A 21,563-nucleotide genomic window follows, 5' to 3' on the forward strand; every position below is an offset into this window, starting at 1 on the left:
TCCTCTAACTCTTGGCCGAACAGTAACTTCCCCTTAAAGGGCAAGGATCCCAGCTGGGCTTTTGAAGAAACTTCCACGGACCAGTTCCTGGGCCATAGGAGCCTGCGGGCAGAGACCGCTGAAACCATAGTCCTGCCTGAAGTACGAAGCAGATCATACAGCGCATCCGCACTGTAAGCGACCGCGGCCTCCAGCCGACTAGCCTGAACCGCATCTGCGTCCGAAAGGGATGCTAATGACTGCAATTGCTGCACCCAATGGAGGCTGGCTCTCAGTGCAAAACCGATGCACATGGTGGCATGGACTCCCAGAGCTGACACTTTAAAAATCTTCTTTAGCTGCAATTCCAATTTGTGGTCCTGTAAATCCTTAAGTGCCGTGGCTCCTGTCACCAGGATAGTGGTCTTTGTCACTGCAGAGACCGCTGCATCCACCTTAGGCACCTTGAGGAGGTCCAAAGCGTCTTCTGGTAGGGATATAATTTGTCCATAGCTTGGCTGACTTTCAAGCCTAAGTCTGGAGTGTCCCACTCTCGAAACAACAGGTCAGTAACCGACAAATGAAAGGGGAAAGAACGAGTTGGTCCCCTGAGACCAACCATCACCGGATCCACGGTTCCTAGCCGCACGTCCTCCTGAGGAACCTCCAGAATAGTGGGAATAAGAGAACTCAATTCATCCTTATGGAACAACTGGACCACCTTTGGGTCATCCCCTCAATCATCGGCGTGCCCGTCTACTTGGAAGGCTGAGGCTGACTGTCTGGATCCACGTCCAGGCCCTGAGGATCTAGGAGAGGGGCCTCATCCTTATCGGAAGTGTCCGGAGACGAAATGTCCTTAGGACAGTATACTGATCTGAGCGGCTGTTTAGGTTTCGCTGAACCTGCCCCCCGGGGGGCTTGGTATGCTTATGGGTCAAATCAACCCCTTTGCCCCCCTCCAAGGATGCTGGGGCTGAGCAAGCAGGCTTGCTATCATGCTTTCTAGCTGCCTTCTGAGCCTTAAAGGCTTTGTGGAGAAGCAAAACGAATTCAGAGAATGAGGAAGAAGAATCTGAGTCCCCCCCTGGGCCCTCCTCCGACGAGTTCTCACGATCAGCTGGCCCAACGCCCCCCACCTGGGGCTCCAGGCCATGGCGATAGCGGTGGTGGTGAATTTCCCTCCCCCAAAGCAGCCTGCTCCTGTGCTGCAAAAACTTTTAAAATGGCTGCCGTTCCCGTACTCAGAAGGAACGGGTCTGCAGGCTGATGTGGCCAATCGAGCCTCTCAGGCTCTCGGTGACTCCAGGAATCGCAGTCTCTGCCATCCCGAGGTGCCCGCCCCCCTGGGTGGGTGCACTTGGAGCAAATCCCGGCTCAAGAGAGCCATGTGCGTGCACTGCCACAGGCGCTGCAGGCTGTCCCACGAGGCATGATTAACGGTGCTAAAAAAAAAAGAATGTAACCGCAGCAGGGAAGAAGACGCGGTAATCTGGCAGGTAGCCAGCAGTGGGGGAGAACAGAGAGGTCTGGAGAGGCTGTCGGACAGAAGGGCAAACAACAATTACCTCAGTGCTGTAGTATTTCACGGTTTTTTTATTCAAAAAAATAACAAGCAGGACCTGTCTCCCTCTGAGGGTGAGTGAACCGGGCTCCCTGGTATCACCCTCAGAAAACTGACCAGAGGGCAGGTTACTGGGTTCTCAACTCTCTGCTCTTCAGCCTCAAATACCAGAGGGGATGGTCTCACCAGGACCTGGCAACCCCCTGGGAGGCTTAAAGTTCCTTATTCCTTCTTCTGCAATGTCTTCTTTTTCTTTTTAAACTATCTATTATTATTATTTAAATATTTCTAGCTAATCCAGACTGAAGGGATTTGCACCTCCACCAACTGCTGGAGACAGAGAAATACTGACAGACTCTAGGTGGCACCTCAGGGTATAAGGCAGAGTCTGTTCAAACTTTTCTGTCTCAATCTGCTGGAGGGAGTCTAGACTGATTCGGGTATGTACAGGGAATGTATTTTCTATTACCTTAGAATGTACTACAAAGGACATTTTTCATTATGAATGCAATGGTCTGTATAACTGGATACTTAAGACGACAGAATCTGATAATAGATCTTTAGTACTGAGGATGTTACAAATGGAAAATCTAGACCATATATAGCCCACATCCCTTCTTTTCTTGCCATCTTTATGGCATCTAATTATTTTTACCATGTCCTTTGGCCCATATAACATTATAGCAATTCAGGGTCTGAGAGAATACTTTATTTTGTGATCATTGCTCTGCTGTGACTTAAGATGGTTTCTGTTAGTAGGAGAAGCAAATAGCTAAAGCCAAAGGCAGCCCCTGCTATTTTACAACATTTAACTAACTTTAATTTTAAATTTACTGTTACAGGAAAAGCAAAGGCAAATAGTTAGGTATCCCACTTACCTAACAAGCTGGGATCTGCCCGCACCATTTTCTGCTTCTTTTTCTTCTTGCTGGCACACTGCGCAGTCTCGAAGTTGGATTGCTGGTTGTTGCTGTTGCTATGATTGGTCTGAAAGACTGACTGCAGTGCACTATGGTTCATCCCCCACAATGAATCCTACAACATAGAAAAACTCAGTTACAGGCGTGAACCCAGATCTCATCATTACACACAGCAGGAACATTTTACATCCAATTGCATCAGCCAATAATATTTGCACTCACCAGACTTGCTCATGCAGTAGGGGAATGGGATGTGTGCGGGTGGGTTCAAAGAGGAATTCAATCAGTGTTTTCCAGTACATATGAAGGTGCTACGAATTGTTATGTTGGCAATAGTGGAGAAATTACTTACCTGATAATTTCGTTTTCCTTAGTGTAGACAGATGGACTCAGGACCAAAGGGTATAGTGTACTCCTGATAGCAGATGGGAGACGGAGTCAGATTTCAAAGCTGACGTCAGCCTACATATACCCGTGCAGGAAGCTCAGCTCTTCAGTATTCTCCTCGAAAAGCAATTGTGGATATATGAATACTTTAATAACTTGATTAACTAGGACTGGTTCAACTATTTCCAAACTGGAGACTGCCACTGCACTCAACCGAATAACGCAGACACCAGGCAACTATGGGTGATTGAACTAGGGGTAATACCTGGCTTACCCGTGTTTGTCTTGTTCTCGGGGTTTGTCACTCGAGGTTCCCAGATTCTGGGGCAGCCGTGGGCGGGGTGCTGAGTCCATCTGTCTACACTAAGGAAAACGAAATTATCAGGTAAGTAATTTCTCCATTTCCTAGCGTGTAGCAGATGGACTCAGGACCAATGGGATGTAAAAAGCTACTCCCAAACAGGGCGGGAGGCTGCCCGTGGCCCACTTAGTACTGCCCTTGCAAAAGGTTGTGTCCTCCCGGGTCTGGACATCCAGGCGGTAGAACCTGGAGAAGGTGTGTATGGAGGACCATGTCGCCACCTGACAGATCTTGGCGGGCGACAGCATCTTGGTTTCCGCCTAGGACACTGCCTGGGCTTTTGTTGAATGGGCTTTGACTTGCAGAGGTGGCGGCTTCCCTGCCTCTACGTAGGCCGCCTTGATTACTTCTTTGATCCAGCAGGCTATGGTTGCCTGCGAGGCTGCTTCCCCGTTTCTTCCCGCTGTGATGGACGAATAGGTGGTCCGTCTTTTGCACAGATTCTGATCTTTCCAGGTATCGGATTAACAGTCTGCTGACGTTTAGATGACAAAGAAGGCATGAGTCTTCAGAGTCCTTATGTTCATCTGGAGATGGCAGCGAGATGGTTTTGTTTAGATGAAACTGAGAAACCAATTTCGGTAGGAAGGAGGGGACAGTGCGTAGCTGTATGGCTCCTGGTGTGAACCTGAGGAACGGTTCCCGACAGGATAGCACTTGAAGCTCGGCTAGGAATGCAGTCTTCAAGGTCAGGAGCTGTAGTGACAGGCTGCGTGTTGGTCTGAAGGAAGTTCCCGCTAGAAAGTCTAGTACTAGATTGAGATTCCATAGGGGCACCAGACACTTTAATGGTGGTCGGATTTGTTTGACCCCTCTCAGGAAGTGAGAACATCTGGATGGTCTAAAATTGCTAACACTATTCTCTAGAGTGTGTAGTATCCCTATCTGCTTAGGAGACGGAGAAATACTTAAGAACTGAGCTTCCTGCACGGGTATATGTAGGCTGACGTCAGCTTTGAAATCCGATTCCGTCTCCCATCTGCTATCAGGAGTACACTATACCCATTGGTCCTGAGTCCATCTGCTACACGCTAGGAAATACACCTTTTGTGCATTTAGGTGCCACAACAATGTAAGTAGAAAGGATGAGGCCCGCGCCTTGTTGATGGCACCTATCTGCATACAAAGTGATTTCTGGAATTCATAAGTTCCAGAAAATGATTCATAATGCCCTGCATCTTTTCTTGCTTAGATTTTTACTCCCCATTTCCTCCTTCCCCCATGTAGCGCTTATCTGGTCCTTTCCCGCCCTCCTCTTTCCCACAGTGCAAGATCCTGGATTCTTCTCCTCACCCTTTTCCCCCTTTGTTCTCAGTTTTTCCTCTCTCTCCTGTCCCATCTTGCTCTGTGGCATCCTCCTATAGTCTATTTCTTAACAGCTCTTGTGTAAGCCCTCACAAGCCCCATGCACCACTCCAGCTGGAATCCTTTACCAGATTTGATTCACCAGTGGCAAATTAGCAACCAGAAATGATATACCCTATCACAGGTATATGTACAGTCCACAAGAATATATTAATTGTGAAAATGTTGCACAATTTGATTATACAGAATTTTCATTAAGTCCTGTTTCCTTCAACTGGGGTAAGTCACACTGCTAAAAATAGATACTTGTAAAACGGTTTGTCTGTATAAAGGTATTCATTGTAATTATTGATAGCCTACACACACAAATTTAAGAGATACAAAGGAGAAATTTTCAAACCTGTTAACTTCCTTTCCATTAAGTCCTGCTACACTAGTCTAGTCCCATACAGATATGCTGTTTCTTCCAACCAGCAGATGGAGGCAGAGAACACAGACTTTTTCTTGTGACATCATCCCCACCTACATAGGGGTGGTACAGAGCAGCAGTCATAGATCGGACTCAATAATTGAACCCAAGAAATCTCCAAATTGAACCTGAGAAAAAGATTCACTGAGACTTCCAATCTATCTGGTAAGTAGAAGGAAAGAAGGATAAACACCAAACTAAGTACAGCTAGGCAACAGACTGAAGAAATCCTAGTCCCAAAAGTTAGATGGTCCCACTTCCTGGGAGGGTCCTGGATTGGTGTAGCAGAACTAATGGAAAAGAAATGAATAGGTAAGAAAATTTCTTCTTCCTGCTACACCAGTCTAGTCCCATACAGGTGGAAAGCACCAAAGCCCTACCTATTAGGGTGGGAAGAAGCAAGGGCTGCCTTGAGAACCCCAGCCCCAAAGGCCAAGTCCTCTTTGGCCAGAACATTCAGCCAGTAATGCTTCACAAAGGTATACAAAGACAACTAAATGGCCGCCTTACAAATGTCCACAGGTGGCAGCGCCTGAACCTCCACCCAAGAGGATAACTGCGCTTTGGTACAGTGCGCGTGAACCAACTCTGGAGGCGTTTTACCCTGCAGGATGTACATTGAGACAATCTCTTTTATCCAATCAACCAAAGTAGTGTTAGATACTGTCTCACTTTTATGCGGACCCCCAAAAAGACAAACAGTCTATCTGACTTATGAAAGGCATTCATCACCTCCAGATACCTGATGATTAATCTCCGAATACTCAAACACAGAAGGGATTGATATTTGCCCGTACACTCCTTATGTGAAAAAGCTGGCAAAGACACCACCTGCTTAATATGGAAGGCGGAGTTGACCTTCAGATGAAAAGAAGGTACTAAACGGAAGGTGACTGCATCTGCAGAAATGAGCAAAAAAGGATCACTGTAGCTACAAAATACACCTATCAGAACAGATGGTGACCAAAAAGGCTGCACTCAAAGACAGATCCTTCAAAGATGCCTGTTTTAGCAGCTCAAAGGGAGACCTTGGCAGGGCCCTCAACATCAAATTAAAGCCCCAGGAAGGAACAAGTGGGAGAAAAGAAGGCTGCAATCTCTTGACTCTCTGAAGAAACCGACAAACATCTGGGTGAGCCGCTAATCACTGTGCCCTGTCTTCCATGAAAACAGGAAATAGCTGTTTCCTGAAACTTCAGGGAGTTCAAGGCCAGGCCCTTATCTAGCCCCCCCACCCTTGAAGCCAGAAGACTCAGACTTAGGACTCACAAAAGGACTCAAACACATGGAAGATTTTCTCACGTTTAACAGGGTGGAAATTACTGAGGAAGAACATCCTTTCCTCAGCTTCCGCTCAAGAGTAAGATAAAATGGAGTCAGGTCAGCCATGATCACTGGTCCTTGAATCAGCAATCCTGGAGGCCCCTGGAGATGCAAGGTATGGTTCACCTTGAGTCGCATCAGGTTGTTATACCAGGGTGTGCACGGCCAATCTAATGCAATCAAGATGACACGATTGCCTTCCATTTGCACTCGCCGAAGCACTCTGCTTGTGAGCGGCTATGGGAGAAATATGTAAAGGAGCTCCCCTGTAGGCTAAGGCTGCACTAGAGCATCAATCCCCAAGGAACCTGGCTCTCTCTGCCAATTGAAGAGCCAATGTACTTTTGAGTTCCGTCACATCGCCATTAGATCCATTTGCGGTCAACCCCACTGGTGGGTGACCAACTGGAAGGCTGCCGGACTTAACTCCCACTCCCATGAGTCCAGAAGTGTCCTGCTGAGATAGTCCGCTTGCACATTCTTCCTGACTGGCAATGTGTGCCACTGTCAGCAACTGGAGGTGTTCTTCTGCCCAGGGAAAAAGAAGGTTCATCTCCTCTGATACTCCCCGGCTTTTGGTTCCCCCTTGCCAATTCACATACACCACACTGCTGTGTCATTGCCTGACAGAACCTGGATAGCTTTGCCCTGCATAACTGGGAGGAAATTAAGTAAGGCCAGCTGAATGGTCCTAGTCTCCAACCTGTTGATGGATCATGAGGCCTCCCCCTGGAGACCAACAGACCTAAATCATTTGATGACAATGCACTTCCCAACTAACCAGACTGGTGTCTGTCATTATCAGAATCCAGAGAGGCGTAACCAAACTGACACCCTTCAGCAGGTGCGAAGGATTCATTCACCAGTGAAGAGATTTTCAAACAGATGTTGGCAGGAGCAGCCGCACTCCATAATCCTGCGCCTGAGGAGACCAGCGAGTCAAAAGAGAGGCCTCATTTGCACCCTGGCCCAAGGGATGAGATCCAGCGTTGTTGTTATCAATCAGAGCAACTGCAGAGAGTCCCAAATGGTGGGAGATCCAACAACCTCCGGACATGTTGAACCACCTTGGTTACTCTATCATTCGTAAAAAAAACCAAATTGGTCACTCTGTCTGTCAAAGTGTGCTCCCAAATAGTCCAGGGACTGCATGGGCTAAAGCTTGCTTTTCGCAAAATTGTCCACCCAGCCCTAGCCTTCTAAAAGATGAACTACCCTGCCGGACACTTGCTCCGCTTCTTGGTGAGATTTCACCCGGATGGACCATATCATCTTCACATCTCAAGGCCACTGCAACCACCACCATCATCTTGGTGAATACTGGGATGTAGTTGAGAGACCAAAAGGCAGCATGCAGAACTAAAAATGTTCCGGTAGCATGCAGGTATGGAGGTACTTTTGATTCTCCGACCAGATGGGAATGTGCAGGTAAGTTTCCAACAAAACCAGAGAGTAGAGGTACTTTCCTTGCCAGATGGCTGCAAGTACAGAGTGCAGTATTTCCATTCGAAAGTGGGTATTCCACAGGCTGCGGTTTTCCCCTTTGAGGTCCAGGATAGGTCGAAAAGACGCAACCTTCGTGGGCTCCACGAAGTAAATGTAATAGCAGGCCTGCCCTAGCTCAAGAGCAGGGATGGGGACTATAGTCTATAAGAATTGGAGCTTCAACACGGTTTTGCGCACTATTCATTGTTTGGCCAGAAAGGAACAAGGGGAGACTATGAAAAGATCTCAAATGGGCTGCTGTAGATCAGGAGCATACCCTGAGTGGATAATTTTTAGCACCCAATGATCTGAAGGTATAAGGATCCACTCCCTGAAAACCCCTTGCAGGCAGCCGCATACCAGGATTAGGAAAGAGTGGATCCACAACCCTTCATGAGGTGGGCCATCTGGCACCTGAAGGAGTGTCAGAGTCAGATCTACACTCTCAGAGAAAAGAAAAAGGCTTATTGAATCTGGACACTTGAAAATTATGAGTAGCTGCCAAAAGACTGTCTACTGGGCCTATAATGCCAGTAATCCCAGAACTGTCCCCAGCCCCTGATGGCTCTATAAAAGCACCACCCCTTCTCCTCTGGTAACTGCTGGGGCTTAGGATAATCAAGGTTTTTAACCAATTGGTCTAGATCCTCACCAAATAGCAATCTCCCTTTGAAAGAAAGCTTGCCAAGTTGGTCTTAGACCATGAATCTCACAAAGTTATGAAGGCAAAGCAATCTACAAACTGCAAGAGATACAGCCACTGGACAAGAAGTACTACGGAGCATGTTATAAAGAACGTCTGCCAAAAAGGCAGCAGCTGACTCCATCTTCGCTACTTCTTCACTCTCTGGGAGCTGTTGAATCCAGCAAAGAAGGGCGCGCACCACCAAAGTGGAACAAATAAAGATCTGAATGGCTCCCGCTGAAGAAGTGAATAAATTCCTCAATAGAGGCTTTATCTTTCGATTCTGAAGATCCTTTAAGGATGCATCGTCCTCCACAGGAATAGTGGAACGGCATGTTACAGCCATGACCAAGGCGTCCACTGTCAAAGTGTGGGAAAATTTCTGGAGCATGGCGGTTAGGAGAAGATATAACCTCTAAAAGCCTTACCTCCCTCAGTGCTGACTTAGGGGACTCCCACTCCACTAGCATCATCTCCTCCACCTTGGGGTGCAGTGGAAGTGAAGAGACTGTAGTTGCTGACAGGAAGCACGAACATTCCCCCAGCACTTCACCTAACCACACGCAGGTTAGCCCTTCTTGGAAGCAAAATGTTGAATCTGTTTTCTATTCACTTTAGTCTACTGAAGGAAGAACATGCCAGCTTTTCTGCAATCCAAACAGTGAAGGGTCTGTTTACCTTCTGTGAATATGTGGCCTAAGGGAAAATGCTGGGGGAAACCACTGAATAATTATGGTAGAAATGTGGAATCACATCAGAAAGGAATTTGGGATGCATACAGATTACCACTTTGGCATAAATTATAAAGTAGATAAGTCAGAAGAACGTAGAGCTCTCCAACTCTATGGGCTGAAGAGACCATCATCAAAATGTGACCTTCCAAATCAGGTACTTAAGACTTTTTACAAGAGTCCAGAGGCTCAAAAAGAGTTTTCACTAGCTGGGTTAGAACAATGATGCCCCACGAACCTGGGGGGGACTTGATGAGAGGCTTCAATTGAAGCAAGTCCCGCATAAATCTAACTAAAGGCTGAACTGAAAAGGGGTTTCTTTCTATATACTGTTGATAAGGCTCAATTACACCAAGCGTAATTTTGACAGAATTGGTTTTAAGGCCAGACTCTGAAAGATGTAAAAGGTACTCAAGCAGATTTGATACAAGACCAGAAAAGGGAGCTAGATTACAAACCTCCTCCATTTAAAGCCACAAAGTCCTTCTCTTAGACTGCTTCCTAAAAGTCAGAATGACTTCAGACATCTTTTCAAACAGATCCAGAGACTTGATTCCATTCCCCCTCAATATACAGGCTATGAGCAGTGGAGCAACAGTCCTTTGTTCTAAGTGATCAAAGTTGGGCAAGTTTCCCAACCTGAACAGTTTCCATAGGGACAAAGAGGAGCTATGAGAATCTTAGTTCTCCAATTCTTTCTTAGTTTTATTATTATTTATTTATTGAATTTTCATTTTTTCAAAAGGATATACACTATATGTAATAAAAACACAAAATCTCATAACATGATCATGACAGTCCTGAAATCATTTTACATACAGTGAAAGCCTAGTAAATTATTAGAAGTAATTACAAAGTCTGGTTTAATAACACAGAGCAGTTATTTTTAAGAAAAAAAAATAACTTATAGAAATTAGAGCCTTAAACCTTTTTATAATTCCCCCAGTGACTAATGGAATCTAAGGGGTCAGGAAGCAAGGAATACACGCAATTGCTCAGGTTGGTTAAAGACATATCGCATGTTCTGATGCATTATAATGCATTGGCAAGGGAAACGCAACATGAATTTGTCCCCACGCGCAGTAACCTTTTCCCTTAAAGTTAGAAATTCTTTCCTCTTCAGTTGTGTATTATAAGTTACATCTGGGAACATCCTAATCGGTTGACCGTGGAAGCTAATATTCTGATTCCTAAAATATAGTCTAAGTATGGAATCCCTCTGGGATATATCTGTAAATGACACAATTAATGTAAATCTAGTGTTTATCTGCATGTCAGAAGATTTTTCTAACAAGTCTGATAAATCTACTTCTTCATCATTCTGTTCTCCCTGCTCTTGTACTTGTGAGGATTCAATTTTACCTTTAGGTCTGATATAGTATATCCTAGATATAGTTGGTATCATAGGATCAGTAAATTTTAGCACATTCTTGAGGTAACTTTTAAAAAGTTCTTTAGGTGAAAGTAGATGGGTTTTTGGAAAGTTTAAAACTCTCAAATTCCCTCTTCGGATTTGATTCTCTAGTTGTTCTATTTTATCAGAATGAATTTTTTCAGATTTAATTAAATTCATCTGTACTTTATCTAATTCACTAGTTTTAGTTCCCAATTTTCCAACTTCTTCATCTATTTTTTCAATTTTAACCTGCAAGACTTTATTGTTACTTAAGGTTTCTTGTACCATAGAGGTCAAATCATTAATAGATTTTTGCATGGTAGATATCATGTTACCTATTCCTTCCAATGTAAATTTTTCAGAGGATGTTTCTAATACATTTAACGCCAATCCCTCCTTGTTCCCTTCCCCCTCTTTTCCCTTAGTTGACATTGCAGTATTAATAGATTCCTCAAGAACAAATTCCCGAAACGGTGGTTCGGGAGTGTCTGGGGCACCAGGGCTTAAAGATGTTTCGTATACCTGGGAATTCAGTCCCTGCTCCTGGTCTGAAATTCCAACGGCATCTGCTCCTGGCGTTAATTCAGAGGCTCTCCCAAAAAGATCTGTGATACGCGGTTGATTACCATTAGATGCTGGTGTTGAAGTCACTATTCTCCCTTTTCTCTTGGTGTGTGGCATCCCCCAGAGAAAAGGAAGACCAATGTGTAAGTTAGTAATTTAACCAGGTACCTTGATGTTGTATTCTTTTGGTTACTTCCATTTAATCCAGACTCCGTTGGCTGTCAATATCGAGTTAGATCTCCAGGTCTCGTCTCTCGACGAATCCCGGCGAAGCCCGGCAAAGCCGCGCGCCTAAGAGGCGCGCGTCTTTGGCGGAGCGCCGACGGCGGATGCGCCGTTAGGACGCCGATGTTATAGGCGTCTTGAGGCTCCGCCCCCCAACGTCAGAGTCCGGAAGTAATGCAGCAATTCAGGCAGGCAGCGTCTCCTCCGCCCAGCGAAGAAAACTCCGACAGAGAAAACAATCAGGTAATGTGTAATGGCAGCGGGCTGCTGCTACCTGCGTGTGGATTAATTGAGCAGCAACTCTCTTCAGTCGGGTCGCCGATGTTATAGGCGTCTTGAGGCTCCGCCCCCCAACGTCAGAGTCCGGAAGTAATGCAGCAATTCAGGCAGGCAGCGTCTCCTCCGCCCAGCGAAGAAAACTCCGACAGAGAAAACAATCAGGTAATGTGTAATGGCAGCGGGCTGCTGCTACCTGCGTGTGGATTAATTGAGCAGCAACTCTCTTCAGTCGGGTCGCCGATGTTATAGGCGTCTTGAGGCTCCGCCCCCCAACGTCAGAGTCCGGAAGTAATGCAGCAATTCAGGCAGGCAGCGTCTCCTCCGCCCAGCGAAGAAAACTCCGACAGAGAAAACAATCAGGTAATGTGTAATGGCAGCGGGCTGCTGCTACCTGCGTGTGGATTAATTGAGCAGCCTTCTTTCTTAGTTTTATTAAGGTTTTAAAGCAATAAAAGACAAGAGATTGATCAAAAAGGCACAGGGCCACTGAAGAAAGCTCAAAACACCTGAAGTCTCTGACAGAAAAAAAATCGAACTGAGGGGAACCATGGCACTCCTGTGCTTGCCGAGTAAAGGCTTTCGGGAAATCTCTGCAGTTGAGAGACTCAATGAACCTGCCTGTCTTCAGAGAAACCCAACACCAAACCAACTCAATTTCTGCATTACTGTTCATAACATTTTACACAGCAAAAATTCTGAAATGATGCAAATACTATCATCATCCTAGATTTTCACATATCTAAAAGATGTAATTAGACACTTTCCTTGATTTTTTAAAATCTGAGTTACCCCCCAGGCACTTGGCCCTATGGATTATTTTCCCTTGCTGCCTGCCATCATTTACCTGCTGCTGCTGTAGTTGCTGCTGCCGTTGTTGGGTAGTTTTTTGTTTGGCACGACGCTCCAAGAACTGCTTGGCAAATTCCTTGGCTTCTGGGGTGTCTCCGAGGTATGCTCGGATATAGTCATGGACCTCGTAAGGGGATTCCACTTCCTTCAGGAAACAGACAAACGTGGGAACTGCAACATGAGGGGAAGAAGATGGGACTGTGAGAGCAGACTGGGTGCAAGATGTGGGCAGGTATACACACTTAAGAGAGAACAAGCTAAGAAAACAAAAGGACTGCAACACAAGGGGGAAGGAGATGGGTTACAAGAAAGAATGGGATGCGAGACATGGGAAAGTATACTAGGCACTGAAATAATGCATACATGTACAAATGAAAGCTTCAACATAATTTCATTAATTACTGACACTGAGGTCAGGTGTTCCCAACCAACAGGCAATTAAAGCAAAGGAAAGCTGAAAACTGCTATACAAATGCATCAACCATAAGCCCCAGTAGAAAGAAATACAAACAATTCTAAGTACATAAATAAAAAAATGTCCTGAAAACAGGCTCTAGGGCATCTGGAAATCAAAAGTTCTCAGTTATGAAGAGTAGGGCATTTTTTTGTTTAATTATTGGGTGTTATTTGATGTGTCTGCTGTTTTGAATTATTTTACTGATATCTGGAAAATTGGCATATGAGTTTTTAATTACTGGATGTTATTCTATTCATCAGCTGATTTAAATTACTCACTCCTTTTATTAGTATGATTCTACTATTATGATTGTTTTATATTTCATGATTTTACTGTTTGATATTATATGAGGAATGGTGATGTTTCTGGTTTTCTATTGTACTGTATGCAGGGCTTGACTTGTGGTTTCCAGTTCAGTTTGTCTGCATGTTTCCATTTTATTTTTTATGCTGTTTTTATTCTGTATTAGGTAAGAGTTAGTCTGTTTTCTATATGTGTGATTGAGGTGAGGTATTCTGCTGGCATGTAGTTTGTGTAGAGATCTTTAGCAGCCTGGCTTGTTTTGTTTTCCTTATAGGAGGTGTATTGGTGTTTAGGGACAGTGTAATATTTGCAGTGCTGGCAGTTAGTGCTGTTTACTATAGTAGAAGGTTTATTTATTTTTTAAAAATTTATAGACTACCTATCAACATTCCTAGGCGGTTTACAATTCTACATTCATAGGTTAAAAACAATTAATACAAATAAAACGTAAGTGTCAGGGATAAAAACCAAAAACATATACTCAAAAACAATTAATCAAAATAATGGCCTACAAAAAAGAAATACTTAAGACATAATGTAAAAAATATATATAACAACAAAACAGCAACAATTAAATCTACTCCTGGTTTTCTGAAGACCAAGCCACCCAGCATGTATTACAATTGGCCTAATACTATATGAGTTTCAAGTATCTTTTTTCAGGGTCTTCTGGTTGGCCCCACAACAGTGCATGTATAATATATATGTTGTAATATTTTTGCCTCAGAAGACTGTAAAATCAATTATAAATGCATCCCTCCTGCCCCTTTGCTATGCAGGACCCCATGGTCTGGGTAATTGGGAGCCAGGGTAGTTCCTAGCCCTGGCACTTTTTTCAGGGGCGGGGCACAGCCCATGCTGGTTCACTAACAATTTGGTCAATTACTATACATCCCTGAGGCATTTAGTACAGTGGTTAATGCTTGAGTTTGGTGATTGCAGAACTTAAACAAGTAGATATTTTCTCGATCAAATCCCCTAAACTCACCTCCACAACAAAAAGAGTCTTTTCTCTGGCTGGCCCTACCCTATGGAACTCCATGCCTCCAGACTTACACACTGAAACCTCCACCCCTAAATTAAAAAAAAACAAACTAAAAACTTGGCTATTTCCACAGGCCTTCCCCTCAAATACCCCTCATTAATTGAACCATCCGACAATGCGAATGAATGAATGCAGAGTGTTGTTCTACACTATATTGATATGAGTTACATTTCAAGTTTATTGCACATATTTACCTGTAGACACAGTTTTTCTTGGCCTTGTTTTCTAGCTTTTTGTTAACTTAATAACCGAGCTTATCCCTTTATATTCTTCTAAACATCCTTCCTGAGATATCCCTTCAATAACTTTGTACCTAGTTAATCTGTATTTCAAATATATTGTATCCAGTTATCCTATATTTAGCCTCTTGTTATAGTTTTATGTTCCCTGTAAAGGCTACGCCTGTCGTTACGGTGACGCTGTCTATGTTTTATGTAAACCGATACGATGTGCAAACGGTTGTCGGTATATAAAAATGTTAAAAATAAATAAATAAATGTCATTTTCCTTTTAATTAACTTCTGGAGCAGTTAGGATTGATGGATACTACTTCTCAAGGGGTATAAGTACCAGGTGCACCAGGACGTCAGCAGACCAAGTGACCTCTGGGATAGGCTTCTCTCACTTCCTGCTGCATGCCATCCTTCCCCAGCAATTTCAATACTACAGAAAAAACTGAAATAAGAGTCCATTTTAATATGTCTCAACTGCATCTTCCTTAATGAAAGTAAGATATTCTGAAAATTCAGTTCTCTTTCTTTGTTACATCAAATTCTGTACAAGCCAGCAGCTTAAAAATATTTTAAAAACATTAGGTGCGGCAGGCTTGACTTTTGTTGGAGATACTAGAAAGAAAAATGAAAAAAAAAAAAATTCTAATTCTATTATGCTCCTACCAAAAGCCAGTACTTATTGTACTAGTAAGCTATACCTATAGGATATGAATAACCACGGTTTGGAGAAACCCATCTCCCAAAGACTGAACATACGATATGCCATGACTGGTCAAACCTAAGGTCCATGAAGTCCAGTATCCTGAATTTGCAAGTGGCCAATCTGGATCACAAGTATCCAGCAGATCCCAAAGAGCAGATCAGTTTCTTGCTGCTCACCCCCAGGAATAAGTAGTGGCTTCCTCAAATCTACCTGGCAAATATGGTTTATAGACTCTTCTGCCAGGAACTTGTCCACAGCCCTTTTAAATCCAGATATTCTAGATGCCTTGTCCATGTCTTCCACTAACAAATTCTACAGCTTGACGGTGCACTGAGTGAAAAAAAAAAATACTCTGATACGTTTTAAATCTGCTACTTATTAGTTTCATGGAGTGTCCCTTAGTTTTAGTACCATTTAAAAGGGAAATCTGTTCCACCCATTCATAATTTTATAAACATCTATCTTATCCCCTTCTGAAGAGCTCTAACCTATTTAATCTTTTCTCATAAGGGAACCATTCCAGCTCCTTAACCATTTTTTGTTGCCTCTCTGTAACTTCTCTAGTTCTTTCTATTTTCTTTTTAAATGGGACAATCAGAACTGCACACATGGTCACACCATGTATCAATACAGCAGCATCATGATATTCTCCATTTGACTTTCCTATCATTCAGTTTGCTTTTCTGATCATCACTGCACACAGAACTGAGGCTTTCAAGGTCCTTTTCCTGGGTGCTAAGTCCCAATATGGATCCTATTATCATGCACTTGAACATCACTTTGCACTTTTCCACATTAAATTTCATCTGCCATTCAGATGCCCAGTCTCCTAGTCTAACAAGATCATTCTGCAGTTCTTCCCATTCCACTGCTGTTTTAGCTCTGAATAATTTTATCTGCACATTTGATCACCTCACACATTGCTCCCATTTCCAGATCATTTATGAATATGTTAAATAGTATCCGTTCTAGTATAGATCCCTGGGGCAGTCCACCTTTTACCCTTTTTCACTGGGAAAACAAACCATTTGCCCTATTTTCTTTTTCCTGTCTTTAAACCAGTTACCAATCCACAATAGGACACTGTTTTCCAGGCCGAAAGGTAGCACCTGATACTGGAAGTGCTCTTTGCCCACCACAAACCGGAGGTATTTCCTGTGGCCCCGAGAAATCCCGATGTGGGAGTAGGTGTCTTTTAGGTCAAGGGAGCAAAGCCAGTCCCCCCCTCCGCAGGAGAGGAATCGGGGCATCCTGGTCCTTGCCACAAGGGCTTCTTGACAGAGGACTATGGGTCAGAGGTGCTGGCTGAGAGGTGCTGGAGGGTCTCATGATGATCCTTCAGCTGGGCCACCTCATCTTTAATTTTATCCCCAAAGAGATTCTCTCCGGTACAGGATAAGTCTGCAATCCTTTCCTGAACTTCCGGGCAGAGGCACGGAGCCAAGCCATGCGATGGGCACCAATGTCTGCTGCGGCTACTCTTGCCACCGTTTTAAATATGTCATAGGTGGACTAGACTTTGTGTCTGTCACACTCCAAGTCCTGCTGGACCACCTCTTTAGCGGCTGAAGCAGGTGCTCAATCAGTTCCCGGACCTGCTTCCAGAGGTTCTGGGAATACTGTGTTATATACAACTGGTAACAGGCAATATGGGCAGCCAGTATTGAGCCCTTGAAGACTTTCCTGCCCAGGGCATCCACTGCCCTGTGCTCCCGACCCGGGGAAGCAGAGGCATGGGTACGAGAACATTTTGCCTTCTTGAAGGTGAATTCCACCACAACCGACTGGTGTGGGAGCTGACACCGCTCAAACCCTGTGGTAGGTTGAACCAGGTACACCGCATCGGTCTTCCTGTTCACAGGGGGCACCAGAATGGGATGCTCCCAGAGCCAGACAAACAAATCCTTAAATGTGTCATGGACTGGGTCAGCCACCACCTCCTTAGGCACATCCACAAACTGGAGAACCTCCAGCATCCTGTGACTGACATCCTCCTCCATCAGGAGCTGGAAGGGGATGGATTCCGCCATAGCCCAAACAAAGCCCGCAAATGTCAAGTCCTTGGGATGGGATCTGCGTCACTCCTCCGGAGGTGACGGCTCGGAGGGCAGGTCCTTGGAATCAGCAGAAGAGGACTTGGAGGCATCATCCCCCCATGGGTCATAGGGGTGTCCTCAATGCGGAGATTGCCAGGGGACACCAGTGGGGGAGCCTGAACCATGCCCCAGCCCCGGGGCACCGAAGGCACAGAGGACATTGAGGGCGCCAAGGGCTTCGAGGGACCCGGAATGGGCTCAGGCAATGCCGGCCATGGGGTCAACACCGGAGGCAGACCCACCAGCCTCAATGGACCTCTCTCATCTGAACAATTGGTCATGGGAATGGTCTCTGCCGGAGGCAGCGCTGGTGCCCTACGGGGCATTGAAGGCACCTGGGGCATCGGTAGCGGCTGTGTTGGTAGCGCACTGAGGAGAAGGTCCAGGCACTCCAGCAGCGATGCCAGCATCGATGGTGCAGGCTCTGACATCGGTGGCAGGCCCGATGGAACTGGCTGCTCAATGTTTTGTAGGGCTCGGCCGAGCACCAGCTGTACTCTGCATTCTAACTCCTTCTCAAAAGCCTTCAAAGATAGGACAGCCCGAGAAGGAAGAGAAAGCGTGACAAGATCTCCCTCAGAGCCCCGAGGGAGACCGATGTCCAGCACCGGAATAGATGCTTTGGGGGCATCTCGGCTGGAGCCAGCGCCCATCCGAGCTTGGTCTCATGCGAAGGCTGAGACTGGTGATGGTGTTTCTTAGACTTTGCACAGTGCTCGGCCCAGCATTTCCCCAGTGTCAAGGAAGATGGAGAAGATCCGGACCTGGAACGAAAAGAGATAGAGGAAGGCTGGTCTCCGGCACTTATTTCCACCCGAGACACCCAGTAGCAGAGTCAGGATGGGGCTGGTGGCCACCGGTTCCCCCTTGCCCAGAGGAGTTGACCCAGACACAGAGGGATTGGACTTCCTGGGGCCAAACAACTTCTCCATTTTATCTAGGTTCATACAGTGACCCTCAGGGGTCATCTGGTCACAAAACTTGCACTCCCCGACGTCGTGCGACGCCCCCAGGCACAACTCACAGACCTCCTAGGGATCTGTGATCGACATGGTCCGAGGGCACTAGGGGCATTGCCAAAATCCCGACGCCATACTGAAACACAACCGACAAGCAGTCGATGGCCAGCAGACAATGGTGGATGGCACCATAGGGAATCAACTGCAGGGAATACAGAAAATTACCACGACACCTTCTAAGGCTGGGAAGAGACAAGGGACCCGGTGTGGGAAAAAAAAACCCGAGAAAAAACTCAAACGTAGCAGTTTTCCAGAGAAAAACAGCGCGAGCTCCACATCTGAGAGACAACAGCTCCGCGGAAAAGAAGAAAAGATCCTGCGTGGACGCAAGGTTAGTGGCATGCTCAGTGTGTCAGTCAAAAGGAGTGTTGTGCTGGAGCCACTGCCACTGGTAGTTAAGTTGGGGAGGGGATGAATGAGCAAAAGTTTACTTAAGGTGCCAAATATGCTTGCCCCAGCCCTGATGGTCTTTCTCATATTATGTTCTTATCCACCTTATACTAAATTTCATCACAAAAGGGTGATGACTGCCACATAAAGTGACCTTTCAGTTCAGGTACTTTAATGAGACTAGAAGCTCAAAAAGGCTTTCATCAGCTGTGTTAATCATATTGAGGTCACATGACACTGTTTGATGGGATGCTTCAAATGACGCAAACCCTGCATAAATATAGAAGCCAGAAGCATTTGAGACACTGTATTGGAGAGACCACAGGAACATATTACTTGCCTCTCAATATCCAAGCTGTGAGGACAAGAGATTAGAAGTTGGTATGAAGTTATGTTCTTTGGTTCTGCATTATTAAAATTGGAAAATCATCCAACTTGATTTTCCTGATGGATAAATCCCGAAAGATTAGAAATCAAATCTGTCGGGCCAGACCGGTGGCTCTATTCCAGGGCTGTCAGGTCTTCTACTATCCGGATCTACTAGGGTTGGCAGTTGCTGTGGAGACAGGAGTTATAAAATATAGGAAAAATCCTCAGGCAGCTTCAAACAAATGCTCATGGTGCCAGGATCCCAGCCCTAGTTCCGAATGAGCTAGAGGCCCAAAACAGCAGGAGGAAACTATGTCAAAACAACCAAACAATCCCCACTCCCTCAAAATCTATCTTGGCCAAGAGGATGCTATAAGAATGATAATCCCCCTGTCTCTTCTGAGTTTTACTAAGATTTCTGCCACAAATGTTTTGACGGATATGCGTACAGAATTCCCTTTCCTCAATCAAATGAGAAGGCATTTAATGCAAGTCTACTCTTTTTTGACTATCTTCTTGAGGAGAATGCTGGTACCTTTCTGTTCTGAGTTACTGCAAATAGATCTCAGAAGTTCCTCACCAAAGAAAGATGCTGCTTGCTGCACTCTGACTCAGGTACAAATTCATCAGGGTCTATCTAGCTAGCAACTCAGCATGTCTGCCAAGGTTTTCTATTTCTTCCAGATAAATGGATCTCAGGGTCATCCAGTATGAAATGGTCCAGTTACATAGTCTTGTCCGATTCTCCACAACTGAGAGCTCCAACTCCTCCCTGCTTGTTGAGCTAGCACATGGTTAGCTGATTATTGGTCTGGACTTGGACAATTTGATTGGTAACCTGATTTCTGAAATCCTTTACAGTGCAGTTTACTGCTCTTAACTCCAGATGGCTGATGTGTAGTCTTTTCTCCTAGAAGGACAATGGGTGGGAGGCCCATTTAGATAAGCTCCCAGCCAGGTTGGACTCATTTGAGGTTAGGAAATGTAATGTTTCCTAATATGGTCACACTGGAAGAACCACCAATATAGGGAATCTGAGTTGTTCCACAACACTGATGCATTCCTGAAGTCCTTGAGCGGCTTGGTTCCAGTGAGACTCCCGTTTCATCTTGTTTCAAAAGATGTGGCATGGAAATAACATGGACTGCTGAGGCTACATGGCCCAATATCTGCCAACTCCATCTCACTTTCTCCACTGCAAGCACTAAAACTGAAATTCTATTGGCAGGCAGAAAGCTTCAGTTTTGGGCCTCTAGCTCATTCGGAACTAGGGCTGGGATCCTGGCACCATGAGCATTTGTTTGAAGCTGCCTGAAGATTTTTCCTATATTTTATAACTCCTGTCTCCACAGCAACTGCCAACCAAAGATCTTGTAAATTTGAACTGAGGTGCTGGGCTCAGATTCGATTTAGGGTAGTTGATAAACCATACTAACAATGGCAGCCAAATGCTGCTCTGCATGGATTTATCTGCCTCTTCCTAAGAGGTACATTGATCAGCCAATCTAAGTAGGGAATCATGTGAAACTTTAGTCTGCAAAGGAATGCCATAGCTAAACATTTCTTAAAGACCCACAGAGCTGATGCAAGGCCAGAAACTGTATGCTTTAACAGACGCGGTTTCCCTATGACGAATCACAAACTTCCTCCGAATTGGATGTAGCTGCATGCAAGTACAGGCCTCCTTTGAAACCACAGCCAGTTTCTACTGTTTAGAAGACGAATTAAAAGGTGCTTAGAGTAATTACCTTTAATTTTTCTTTCATGATATATTTGTTCAAGGCTTAGGAAAGGATGGCATCCTCCAGTTTTCATGGGAACTAGGAAGTAGCTGGAATAAAATCCCTTTCTTCTTTCCTGCAGTGGGACAGAGTCAACTGCTTTGGCCTAGAAAGGGAGGAGATTTCCAGTCTAGTAGGTTCTGTTTTTTTGCTAAGCATCAATGCTCTTTTGGGAGGTAAATTTGGAAATTGTTCCAATAAATGTAAATTGCAGCCCTCTGGAATTATGCAAAGGTCCCAACTGTCAAAATTTACAATGAGCCAAAAGTATGCATATAAACATACTCCCATCCATAGGGAGATCTTTAGAATGTGGACTGACTTTCTGGATATTCTCTGAATTCAGTCAAAAACCCATCTCTGGTTTTGACTAGGGAGCAGTGTGCAGCTTAGAGCTTCTGTCTTCATGATGGTGAAAGCCTGAAGCCCAAAGCCATGTGTCGCCTGGGAAAAGTTGGACCCTGGAAGCATCCTGTTTGCTTGAAAAACTGCTTTTTGGCTTCCACAGTATGGTATTTCCTTAAAGAGGGTGGTTTGAAAGTAGTAGTGGAAAGAAGCATGGTGTGGTGAACCTTGAAAATATCCACAGCCTCTTTTACCTTATCTCTGAAGCAATTCCCTCTAGTACCTGTTGAGCCTGCAAGC

The 21,563-nt window shown here is 45.0% G+C and overlaps 1 protein-coding gene across 8 annotated transcripts in view; it reads right to left on the minus strand.

Annotated features, from left to right (window-relative positions):
• GIGYF2 (GRB10 interacting GYF protein 2) overlaps nucleotides 1-21,563 on the minus strand; it is a 444,297-nt gene that overhangs the window by 13,768 nt on the left and 408,966 nt on the right. For 6 of the 8 annotated variants that reach the window (XM_029616693.1, XM_029616694.1, XM_029616691.1 and 3 more), the window contains 2 exons: nucleotides 12,518-12,693; nucleotides 2,422-2,578 (listed from right to left, as the gene is read on the minus strand). In XM_029616693.1, the coding sequence (XP_029472553.1) occupies nucleotides 2,422-2,578; nucleotides 12,518-12,693 (333 nt within the window). Of the gene's footprint in view, nucleotides 1-2,421; nucleotides 2,579-12,517; nucleotides 12,694-21,563 lie in introns of those variants that run through there. The other 2 variants (XR_003858724.1, XR_003858723.1) reach the window with 2 other exon arrangements.

Source organism: Rhinatrema bivittatum, chromosome 9, assembly GCF_901001135.1.
Source record: "Rhinatrema bivittatum chromosome 9, aRhiBiv1.1, whole genome shotgun sequence".
Taxonomy (NCBI): domain Eukaryota; kingdom Metazoa; phylum Chordata; class Amphibia; order Gymnophiona; family Rhinatrematidae; genus Rhinatrema; species Rhinatrema bivittatum.